At 43.0% G+C, this 12,690-nt stretch overlaps 1 protein-coding gene across 1 annotated transcript; it reads left to right on the forward strand.

The window, feature by feature from the left end:
- The first annotated feature begins 5,293 nt into the window (after window positions 1–5,293).
- On the forward strand, window positions 5,294–9,531 carry LOC128775453 (transport and Golgi organization protein 1 homolog). Its single transcript, XM_053896708.1, has 6 exons — window positions 5,294–6,005; window positions 7,999–8,099; window positions 8,943–8,978; window positions 9,060–9,127; window positions 9,256–9,349; window positions 9,508–9,531. The coding sequence occupies exons 2-6, from the start codon at window positions 8,019–8,021 to the stop codon at window positions 9,529–9,531; spliced, it is 303 nt and encodes a 100-aa protein (XP_053752683.1). The 5' UTR covers window positions 5,294–6,005; window positions 7,999–8,018.
- Window positions 9,532–12,690: the final 3,159 nt, after the last annotated feature.

The following is a 12,690-nucleotide window of genomic DNA, read 5'->3' on the forward strand; positions in this document are numbered from 1 at the left end:
GCAAACCAGTCTAGGTCACACAGCTGGTAAGCAGCACAGCTGGATCTCAAAGTCTAGGCTCCTGGTCCTGCCCCTAGGAGCCACAAAGGGCTCCCCACATGGGAAGCTGACACTGGCTTTGGGGACACTACCTCGCCTCCATGAATCATCTCACCTTTTCAAGGCCCCCAACTCTGTTCAAGGCTGCGTCTTTCCCTGCTCTCTGCTCCACTTATAACTGGCGTGACCCTGGCCACCTGCTAGGCCCTCCCTGCCCAGAACACCTGGGGCCGTCAACCATCTGGGTGTTGTCCCAGGGCTCCCGGGAGAGAAGCTAATGAACTATTTCTCTTGAAATGCTCTCCGCCCTGTGCTGATTCATAGGGGCACCTGTAGAGCAGCACTTTCAATAATAATTTCAACAAATTATGGAAAGAGCCTAAATGTCCATCAACTGATGAATAAAGAAGATGTGGTATATATATACAATGGAATACTAGTTGGCAATGACAAAGAATAAAATCCTGCCATGTGTCACAATGTGGATGGAACTGGAGTGTATTATGCCAAGTGAAATAAGTCAGTCAGAAAAAGACAGATATCAAACGTTTTCACTCATATGTGCAACTTGAGAAACTTAATGGAGGACCATGGGGGGAGGGAAGGGGAAAAAGTAGTTTCGAATAGAAGGGAAGGCAAAGTATAAGAGACTCTTGAATGCAGAGAACTGAGGGTTGATGCGGGGGTGGGGGGAAATGAGTGATGGGCATCGAGGAGGGCACTTGTTGGGATGAGCACTGGGTGTTGTATATAAACGATGAATCACGGAATCTGCCCCCAAACAAAGAGCACACTATATACACTGTATGTTCGCTAACTTGACAATAATTTCAAAAAAAAAAAAAAGAGTCAACTATGAATATCAGCAGCCAGACAGTTGCCAGATGTTTCAAGAATACCCACGAGGGAGGATGTTTACACTCATGCCAGTATGGCTTGTCTTTTGTGTGTCCGATACCCATGATCATTGTGCTGACAGACCCTGCTCTCTTTCAGACAGTGGCCACTCAAAGACATGTACATTTCCCACCAGCATGCATTTTAGTGACCTCGCTTCTGAGAGCTGAAGAAACAAATGTTACACATTTTGGAGGCTACTCTCTAGAGAGGTTCATTTGCACAAAATTAAAGCTTCCTATGTGAATTCGTGTGAATTGCACTGTGGGTGTATTGGCTCCTACAGTGCTGGTTAGTCTAGTTTTTGTAAAATGACATGTGTTCTTTTGGGGACCATATCCAGGACTTTAGCATTCTTTTAGAAATAATTTTCATAGTTCTTATTGATTGATTTAGGTGCAATACTGTGAAATAGGAATGTGAATTCCTTTCATTGGCTACTTGGAGCTGTGTATTCAAGGAACTTAAAATCTCCTAGATGTCATCAGCATAGAGAAGATCACCTGATTAGGCAAATCTTTATTTACTTCAGAAATCTGACACTTTGAGCTGTGATTCAGAATCAAAGTAAACCTTGAAAGAAAACCCCAATGTTTTTAGAAAGTGAACTAGAAGTATATTTTGGGGGGAATAACAATCCCATGTTTATGATAGTAACTACTCCTCTCTCTAAGTCCCTATCTGTAAACATCTATCCATATAACATTATCAGTTGTATCTCTAGTACATTTTTTATTGTTACTTTCTCCCATTCTTCCATAAATTTTGGGCATATTTTTGGAGATATTCCAAAGGAGTTTCTTTAGATACTTTACGAATGTACAACAGAAGTCATTGACTTCTTATGCCTAATATTATTGATTTTTCTATTTTAACCTGGCTTATAAATTCTTAAGTTATGTTAACTACTTGAAAAATATTAGAATGTGCCTGCCTGCCTACCTTCCTACCTTCCTTCCTTCCTTCCTCCTTCCTTTTTTCTTTATTTCAGGATTTAAAAATAATCCCAGTTCTAAACTTCAATGTGGAACCTGGGTTTAAAATGAAAAAGTCAGGGAAATGACGATTTAGTGCATTTAAAAAAAATGTCTGCATTATCAATTTTCAAAATTGCATAGGTTGAATGTTCATTTAGGAATATGTAATTCGATTTGGGGGTCAAAAATAAGCTATACACATTGTGCGTTTTAACGGAAATGTTTGTGAAGTATCATGACTTAAATAGGAAATTCTAATTTTTTCCTATTTTTTAATCCTGTGAATTCCTTATGCAAAATTAAATGATTATTGTAATTTCATTGGATTATTATTTTAGTATTTAAACACTGGGTTTTTTAAACACTGGGTTTTTAAACACTGGGTTTTTTACTAACAATATGTTTTGACAGCAAACTTACTTTTGTTTCTTCCTCTCTTAGAACCTCGAGAATATCAAGGTAAGAATTTAAGCTTTAGTTTTCTTTGGAATATTTTCTCAGTACTGGTGTTTGATGTGGGTTTTTTTAATGTTTGTTTCTTTTTGAGCAAGAGAGACAAAGTGCGAGTGGGGGAGGGACAGAAAGAGGGAGACACAGACTCCGAGGTGGGCTCCAGGCTCCCAGCTGTCACCACAGAGCCCGATGTGAGGGTAGAACCCACAAAACATGGGATCATGGCCTGACCCAGAGCTGGACACTCAACCAACTGAGCCACCCAGGCACTCCTTGATGTGCATTTTAATTCAACTAGGGATACATATGGTGGTTTCTGATGTCTAATTGGCATGTTAACTCTTGAAAATCTTTCTCTTCCCTGTTTGGGCCTAAGTGACAATGTGGAGGGGAGTTGCCATCCCTTAAGATACGAGATCACGAGGAGGAACACATCACCAAAGTAGAGGGAATGAAATGAGTGTAATTTTACATAGAAATGGTTAGGAAACAAGTGATGACATGAGCCTGAGGTGTGGAGTGAGCACTTTGCCATGAGCCGGCTCTTGCTGAAATGTGAAGATAAGAAAACCCTTTCTGAGTCTATCAAGAAGCCTGAGCTTAGAGAAGAAGCCAGATGTTGCCAGGCAGGGTGTGTGTCACAAGAGAGGTTTAAACCAAGGTTTTGAGTCTGAGGTGCAGGGAGCCGTCCATGCCAGGGGAGAACGAGAAGTGAATGTGACACAAATGGGGGAAATGTACTCTGCATGGGCTCCATAGACTGTGGTGATGCTGTGGCGCTGTCTGTTGAGAGCCAGGGTGGCTGCCTGACACTTAGCGAGCCTGCAAAGGCTGGTGTTCATCCCTTTGAATGCAGTGGTGGTGGTGGGGAGAAGAGTGATCTCAGGGCATGAGAGCTCTCACAGTGGGCCGGCCAATAGAAGTTTGCACTCTGTGGTCAGATGAGAGAATTAATCCCTGTTAGAGGAGTCTGTTCTAGAGCTTACGTGTGCTATCCACCTGTAATTATTGGGTGCTTCGTGTGTGTTGAATAATATTCCTTTAAGGTTGGAGGGTAATATTCGCATGTCGGGATGAAAAAAGTTTGTCTTCTAGGAATTGCCATTAACCAGATCCTCCAGCCACTAAGTGTAAAGCTGAGATGGTACCCGTATGTTTGATTCCAAAGACCTTGTCCTCCAGGGCCCCTGGCCTAGGGTTCACGAAAGGCAATCTGTGAGCAGCAGGAAGTCATCCAAGGCCTTTGAGCAGTCAATCAGTCAGCAGCAGTTTGAGCTTTCTTTGTGTGGAATTCCAACCAGCACCTGGGGGTATGAGAGGCTCAAATCGAGACTAAATGATGTTTTTTTGTTTTTGTTTGTTCCTTTATTTGCTGGGACCTATCTATGTACCTTAATAATTGGAGGAGAGAAATGTAAGTTGATAGGATTTGATTTTTCTGTTTCATCTCTGGTGGGGACTATTTAAAGGGACTGAATTTTCCAAGAAGGGTGCTTCCAGATGAGAGAGAAATTAGCAGGAGATATTTTATTGCATTTCTCCATTTCGGACAATATTTTAAATAGGAATCTCATTGAAATAGGCTTTCTTCGGTTTAAAATGCTGCTGAAACTTGATTTCTTCAGACACACGGGAAAGCTAAACTGTTAGGTACACCCACCTGTCAGATCATGTGTCTGTGCCGCTAAAACACTGGGATTATTCGATATAACTGGTTTGGTAACAACCTCAGAAATTGTTTTTATCTCCTTTTAGGTAGTTTACAGCAAACGACCACGAAGATCAATAATTTTAAGAAAGAAAACAAAGAACTTGATGAAGAAATATCCACTTGGGAACAGAAGGTAGCATTGCCCTTTCAAATATTTTGTGTGATTTCATTTTGGTTACTTCCACTCTGGGAGAGCATCCTACTGACTTATTTCATGTGTTCTATAAACAGTCCCAAATGAAGACAAGCTTCACAAGTGTAAAGAGCTACCTCTCTATTTGTGAAAGGAGTCACACATTAGAAGACAGGTTTATCTAGCATTATGCTTTTTTTTTTTTGAATTCTGATTCCTTTTTCATGTTTTATAAAACAATGAATTAAAGAAATGTCTTCAGGAAACTAAGGGAGAACGGAAGTTTCTCTCTGATGGAGCTCTTAAATGGAAGGTAAGAATCCCTTCTTTGCCTAGATTGCATTCTAAAAACACAGGTAAAATAATGAATTAGTATTACTCATTCAACATGGTTTGTTAAAGGAGAACATCAAGAAAGTTGAGCACTTTAATGAAATTTTAAAAGACATCCTTCAAAGTGCACATGCTGCCTTGCTATCTCAGAGAGAGAGAGAGGAATGTGAAGAATCAGGAAGTGCTAAGACTTGGCTGCTGAGTTTTACTGTAATTTGGCTTTGGAGAGTTTTTGTTCATTGGCATTGGGTGAGGTAAGCACAGCATATTAGCTTGCCATTTACCACAGTAGAGAGCGGGCCTCTGGGAGACCAACCTCCTGCCCAGGGACCTGGAATTTCACTATGACCACCATGATGATTTTGCCATTTCCAGGACTAGGGTTTATCTTTTATGTTCACAACTAATTATCACATCATTCAGCCCTGCCCTCCAAGATATATAGAAAATTCTCAAAGACAGTTGAGAGATAATGGGGAAAATCTAAAGTGTATAGTCCCTTCCTTTTTTAAAAAAGTTATTTTTAAATTATTCTATTATTATTATTATTATTATTATTATTATTATTATTATTATTATTATTAGTGAGAGAGGGCATGCAAGTGGGGGAGAGAGGCAGAGGGAAAGACAGAGAATCTTAAGATGGATCCACACTCAGTGTGGAGCCCAACACAGGGCTAGATCCCATGATCCTGGAATCATGACCTGCCCCGAAATCAAGAGTCTGACACTCAACTGACTGAACCACTCAGGTGCCTCATAATCTCTTCCTCTTGTAATGCTGAACATTGAATTTTCAACATGAATGGGGAAAAAGTATGTGTTTGTGTGTGTGTATGCACACACACACATATATAGATGTATATAAATATATATATATTCCAACAAGAAAACCATTTATAAGCTATCTCACATGAACTATTTCCCACCATCTTTATCTTCTCCTAGTTATATTTATGCCTCAAGGTCTTTGTTTATTGCAATGCACAATCCTGTTGTGTTAGGTGCACTCAAATTTGTGTGCGATCATTACTTATGGAAAGTGTTTTTCTCATATCTGTCTTACTTAAAAACGCAAGATGAAAATGGTGAATTCGAGCATGTAGAGTTGAGAGTCTTGAGGTCCAATAACTGTCAACTGGAAAGTATGCTGTCTGTTGGGGAGAAATCCCCGTATTGGCGACAAGGACTTTGCATTGGGAAGGGAAAGAGTGCCTTCCTGCCTTCACGGTTCTTGCCCTTTTCCTATCTCACCAAAAACAAGTCTCAGGTCATGTGCACACTTAGAAAGCAAATCCATGTTTGTACAGAAAATAAAAAGGCCCTGGAAGACAAGTGTAATGCATTGAGGTCTGTGAAAGCAACCAAAGAAGCAAAAGTCAAACAGCTGAAGGACAAAGCAGGCATCCTTGAAGAATTCTATGAAGAAAGAAAAGTGGCTATAGAAGAGTAAAATGTTCATGTGAGAACTATCACAAGTACTGTTGTATGAATGAATGTGACGGCCAGTAGAGATAATTAAAATTCTTTGCGAATTTTTTGCCAAATGCATTCAGAATTGTGCCTGTCCTTCTTACCTTGCTTTCTGTCACCCACATTTTCCTTTCTGTCCTAAGTGCTTGTCACACATTGTGTCATGTATTTGGGGTGGAAGAGGGAAGGTATCAGCAATAATAACAGTGATGTCTGGATCTGCTTGGGATCCATTTACATTGGCGCATGGGTTTCAGTCCCATCACGTTGTCTTTTCATCCACGAATTAGGTCATTTTTGTTCAGGACCACACATGGGTCAAGAATGTGTAGGGAAAAAATCAATGATCTTGCTGCAGAAACCACAGAAATTTATTTCTGGAAAGTGGGTAGGGGCGCCAGTAGTACTGGATCCCTGCATCAGTTCTGCTAGTGAGATTGTTCACAGCAGGCCAATCCCTAAGGAAGCTGAGTTATTTCCTGTCCCCCGATTTTTTAAGTGCAACTCCTCTGAGTCTTGACCAAAGCCCGCAGCTTCACTAGGGCTCATCTTTGCTGGCCGCCTCTGAACTAAACACGTTTCCTTCTAAGTCTGTGCCCATAAAGTTGTTCAGCTATTTTGCAGTTCAGTTGTCTGTCCCCAAGTTCATTGATGAGTCCTGGGGAGATTGGTTCCCACTGCCAGGCTGGCTTTGTCCTGGGCTTCCTTCTTCTCCATCTTGGTCACATGTGTCTTCATGGGGTCATTAGAAATTCGGTGCATTCGCTCACATGTTTCCTCCTTTGTACAGTATTTGCTTTTGTTCTCACGAGGAGATCAGGGCCTTTAGAGTCCCTCATTCACATTGAAAAGGAAATACTTCCTTCTCTTCCCTGGAGACTCAGCTTCTGTTAGTCCTTCCCACACCTGGGGTGGAGCCTGCTCTGTCTCACTGGCATCTTGTTTTTATCATTTCTAAGCTCTTTTGGGGAGCACGTACAGCACCCTGGCCACCTTCCTATTTTCAATCCCTTACAACAGAACCACTACATTCCAGCCACTCCAGAAAGCATTTGTTGAAGGACTGCCTGAGATGCCGGAAGGCAATGCATGCGCCTTTCTCGGTCTAGAGGTTTTGTGTCAGTTTCTAGGAGTCTTTCAATTTTGCATGTGACTCTTGAATACACCCAGTGCCAAGTTGAAACCCTTTAAAGCAACACCATGAACAAAATAGTCTGAGGGCAACACAGCAAACCAGCCTTTCTAAGCATTTCCCTTTGCTGCCTTCACTGTCAATGAACTGAGTCTTGTTCAAGTAGATTGGCTCCATGAAGTTGATAGTTTTCCATCTGAAATCTGTTTCCTGGAGATAAACCCAGACTGTGTGACAGTTCATATCAGGTTCTACCTCAGGTGATGTTGCTGCTCTAAGATTGGCCTTTTCCTCCACCAGGATATGTGAAGGTGGACGCAGGGGTTGTACTCCTGACGCTAGCGATGTCTGGGAGTGAGCTGCAATGGTGGGGAAGCCATATCCTGGAAGGTCGTCTTTCAGGGTGATTGTCTGTGTCAGGGTACAACTTCTGGACTGAGAATCAGGGCTCCCCACGGAGGTGTGAGACTAGTGATGATCTCTTGCTTCATCCTAATGGGTATGGGTGGTCACACAAGGTTTTTGACACTGAACTGAAATGCGCCTTCACCATCTCAAACCAAAGTCCAGCTCTGGGAAGGCACAAAGTGCAATGTTATTTGATGACTTTACGATGAAGGAGAGGAAACAGGTCTGAGAGCAGAGACATGGCAGCAGACAGAGGTTGAATTTCCTTTAACTTAAATGGGGTGTTCAGTTCATATCTCTGACTGTGTTGTCAGTCTGTGCATTTATGGGCAAGGTGGGGGAAGGGATATTTGCATCTAGGCCTTCAAGAGTGCTGGGAGGTACAAAGGCAGAATTTGTGGACCTTGGCTCCTGGACTGTGTATATGTCTTTCCCATCTTAGGAAGCTGAAAATGACACAGTATGAACTGGCGGCAAAGAAGAATCAGCTGGCAGCTGCAGGGAAAATGTGAAAATAGCTATGAAAGAAATAAACAAGTACAAGTGAGTTCAGCTACTAATTACCAGCAGCTCATGAAACCTCTCTTCATCTTTTCGTTTTTAACCTTTTTACAAGGTTAAAAGTCTATGTTTAGACTCAACATAGTAATGTAAACAAAAATTCAGAGGACATATGCATAGAGTATTAACAGATAAAAAGGTAAGATTTAGAAAGAACAAAACAATTAACTTCATCAACATTTCCAGATTTCAAGCAATGGCCAGACTGTGTGGAAACTTCATCCATGCCAACGTTCCTGGGGGGTGGTGTCAAGTCTCATAATCTGTCGGAAACAGCCTGTCTTAGAATGAATCGTACCATCAACATGATAGTGCCATTTCGTGGCCCTGGTCTTTGCAACCCTAGGAAACGTGGTGAAGATCTAAGTGAAAGGAGGAAAGAGCTTTATGATGAAAGACACTTGTCACATGATGAATTAGGGCACAATTGACAGTGGGAAGGAATTATGTGAACTCTGAACCCTACGGTCACAGAATGAGTTAGGAAAGGATGGAATAATAGTTCTGATCCTATTGTACATTTACAATCATGTGGAAAGGGTTTCATGTGTAAAATTGTATTAGGGGACAGATAGGAGGATGATGACAACATGGGCAGATTATTGAAAATCATACCCAATATTGGGCCTTATCTGACAAAAGCAACTATAACTCACAGGCAACAAAATGGACAAAGACAAGAACAGCTGCAGCAGACAGAACTCACCTTCAGATACCAGGGACCCTGAGCTCTGCCTGACATATTGAACCCTTAGTACCTCATGTGGGTGAGTGTAGTGGTCCTTGGAATTCCTAAACACGGACTTTTCATTGTTGCTTTTTCAGATCGCAGTTCATGAGAATAATGCTCAGGACAACTGGGTAAGTGTTTCCTTTCTCCTCCCTTCCCTCTTTGGTGCACAGTCTGGCACGACTGAAGGTGGATGTGTTTTTCTCTCCCAGATCAAGCCTCGGATCTGGGAGAGGGAAATGGCAGAGCAGAGCCGGGAGGTCGCCCGCTTGAAACACAGGTGTGGGAGGGAACGTGACATGAGTTTTTATGGGTGTTTTGAGGGATGACAGCTGTGCTGTTTAGTGTCCAGTCAGAGGACGTGGCATTGCAACTCTTACAGAAGTCCATTCTTTTTCTGTATCCAAGACTGGATGGGATGGAAGGAAAGAGGCTGCTTGAGGGATACAGGAGGCAGGGACCAATGCCTGGAAGTCCAGAGACGCAGAACCCTGGAGGAGAGGTAAGGGGCACGTGATGATGTGCAGCAGCCTAATTTCTGCGGCAAAGCCTTTATCTGTGGGTGATCATCGTGTGTCCTGGACAGAACCACAATTACTACCTAAGGACAGCAGGTGGTCTGAAGGGGTGACAGGATGGCATTCTCCTCTGGTGCCCCAGGCAGCGGAGCACCTGTCCCTGTGACTGGTGGAGCTCAGGCCCCTCCCCTGACTGTGGACCCTCCCACCTCCTCCAGCATCCCCTAGCTAAAGAGAGGATCCTGGAGGGGATGACGGGACATGGGCCTTAGCTTTCTTCCCACCTTGACACAATGTGAAGACTTTATTTTAATTTTATTTCAGGAGTTCATTTCATTACTATTTTTAATGTTGTCATTTTTATTTTATTTCTTCTTGAACCATAGCCCTACGTTCATAATTCAGGCTCCATATAGCTTCGTCCTCTGATGTTATCAGGGCAAGTCTGTGGCTTCACTGCTAAATACCCATCGTTTTCCTTTTCTCGTTTGTATATTAGTGTAAGTACATTTCTATTCAGGTATAGTTATATAATAACTTTCCATGCAGAAGGCAGCTTATAGATAAGCAAAAAGACTGAACAATCCACCTGGAGCCTGAAGAAACATACCCAGGTTAAGCATTCCCTGACGATATACCCCAATCAGTATTCTCCATTTACCCTTTTTTTAAGCTCATTTATTTTGAGAGACAGAGACAGAGACAGAGACAGAGACAGAGAGAGAGAGAGAGAGAGAGAGAGAGAGTGAGAGAGTGTGTGTGTGTGTGCGCGCATCTGGGAGGACCAGAGAGAGGTGAGGAGAGAGAATCCCAACACTGTCAGGGTGGAGCCTGATGCAGGGCTCGAACTCACAAGCTGTGAGATCATGACCTGAGCCAAAATCAAGAGTCAGATGATTAACTGACTGAGCCACCCAGGCATCCTCCTTTTTATTCTGAATCTGTAATGAAATGGTGATTTCCCATAATGTATACTGAGAAAGCTCTGTTTAAGTGATGACTTCGAGATTGCTAGTTGAGCCTGACCTGTCCACAGTTATTTGATTATTTGCGAAAAACATGAACTAGGGCACGGTGAGGTCTTTATCAAGGTGATGGGATTGTCCCCCTTATCCTTGGGGGTTACCTGAGGCATGTGGGATACCCTCTGCCTCTGGCCAAGGACCTGTGTAGGGAACAGTTTAAGATATTGGAGGAATGAGGTGAGGGTTTCTTTTAATTTCACACGGTCCACTAAAATAGAATAAACCTCTATCCCTTCTGGGGTCCTTAGCAGATCCAGAAACTGATGCAACCTCTGTGAGTTACAGCAGCTCTGACTGTACAAAGAATGCAGACAAGGACAAGGTAAATCCTGGGACCATTCTCAGTCGTAACACTTTCGGGAAACCCTCATCTGTCTCTACAGCACACTCCCCTGGCCTAGTCTCGTTTTGTGTGTTGTGTGATATGTCTGCTTGTTATTTGTGTTCCAAATGCACACTCTTAATCTAGGAGCCTACAAGCTTCTCTACAAGCTTCAGCCTGTCATCTTTTTGTGGTAAGTTTAGAAACCCAAAGGGCTTAGAGGCTGAGTACCTTAAGACTTTACCATGTGTTTCTGGAAATAACGAGAGGAGGATGACCCCATATTCCAAACAGACGTCGCCTGGCCTGGGTCACCCCTTCCAGACCTCAACTCTGTGGGAACAGTGTGGCTGCTGTGTCTTCCTTTCTTGACTCTGGCTAGGAGATTAACCTGCTAGAAAGTCTACCATATTGTTTAAAATTGAAAAATGCAAAACCCCACCACTACTCCAACTTTTTATTTTGTGCCCTGTGCAATTTAAAACTTTTTTTAATGTTTATTTATTTCTGAGACAGAGAGAGACAGAGCATGAGTGGGCAAGGTGCAGAGAGATTGGGAGACACAGAATCAGAAGCAGGCTCCAGGCTCTAACCTATCAGCACAGAGCCCGACGCGGGGCTTGAACTCACAAACCGTGAGATCATGACCTGAGCTGAAGTCGGTCACTCAACCGACTGAGCCACCCAGGCGTCCCTGTGCCCTGTGCAATTTAGAGTGGTCTTAGACAAAGTCATCATCATCACTCATCACCTTCCCGTCTTTGTTGGTAAATGAGTTGTCTGGAATCCTTCCAGCTATACCTTAGGTAAAAATAATCTGAACATTGTGTCCTTCGATTGTGTTCATATGAGCAGTTTCTGGTTGTGTCCCCAGTCACTGTTAGAGCTGATACAGTCTCGTGACACATCCCAGGAGTTTTATACCAGAAATCAAAGCACACTTGAATTAATTCTGTCATGTGAATTTTGACCTCTTGTTTTCTGTAGGACTTAATTACTCTGTGTCCTGTAGTATGCTTAAAATCAAAATTCCCTATGAATTAAGATGAACACATCGGAGCTTTGGAGACATTCACCACAAGTCACTTGTTCCTCACAGAAGACTCTCATTCCCCTGCAAGATCCCAGGCATCCTCCACTCCCCAGAGGTCTCAGAGGCCTTTGACAACACTTCAAGAGGGAAGACTCTTTTCAGGGAGAGGAGCAGAGGAGACTAAGCGAGGGTCTGGCTGCAGAACTTTTCGCCAGGAGAGGCTGTGATTCCACGAGCAGAATATGAGCCATTTATCTGCACTCAATTTGTTGTGTTCTTAATATACCAAAAACAGAGCATCAGGAGTCACTGCAGAGGAGGGATGCAGGGTGAACTGGGACATAGATGCCTGCCTGTCTGGAGAATGCTACTTCATTACTATGTAATTACTTCTGTTAACCCTCTAGGACAGGACCCTTGCCATTTTACTTCCGCAGACATGGGCAGTGATGTGTGGTGACAGCAGTTCCACCTCTTGCATCTACTACCCCAAGCTGCAGGTGGTATCCAGTGGCAGGGACAGAGTTTTCAGGTACTGATGCTACTCTCTTGGATCCTGGTGGCAGAGAAGGTGGCAGGTGCTGACACATTCTCCTCTGGGTTACAGCTGCTTTTGGTATTGGTTCTCTTGTCTGGCATATGCACATAGCTGTCACTTCTGTTCTGCAGGACAGTGTGGATCCATGGGGACCTCCTCCATTAACTGGAAGATTCTGCAGACAAGATTCTGCAGATTCGGCCACCCCGACCCCTCCACCAGCAACACTTGGTAAGATGATCTGAGCGGTATGAGTTGACTTGTAAAGCACACTCATTTTTGTTGGTGTTAGGTCTTTGGCCAAGGTGCAGAGGTGGTACCACAGACCATTATGATGCAAGAGGAATGTGTCTGCCGCCATTACCACATTCCTCGTGTTTCATGATCGACATATCATCTTTCTGTCA

The sequence above is a fragment of the Panthera pardus genome, unplaced genomic scaffold, assembly GCF_024362965.1.
Source record: "Panthera pardus isolate Hobbes unplaced genomic scaffold, ASM2436296v1 HiC_scaffold_8, whole genome shotgun sequence".
Taxonomy (NCBI): Eukaryota; Metazoa; Chordata; class Mammalia; order Carnivora; family Felidae; genus Panthera; species Panthera pardus.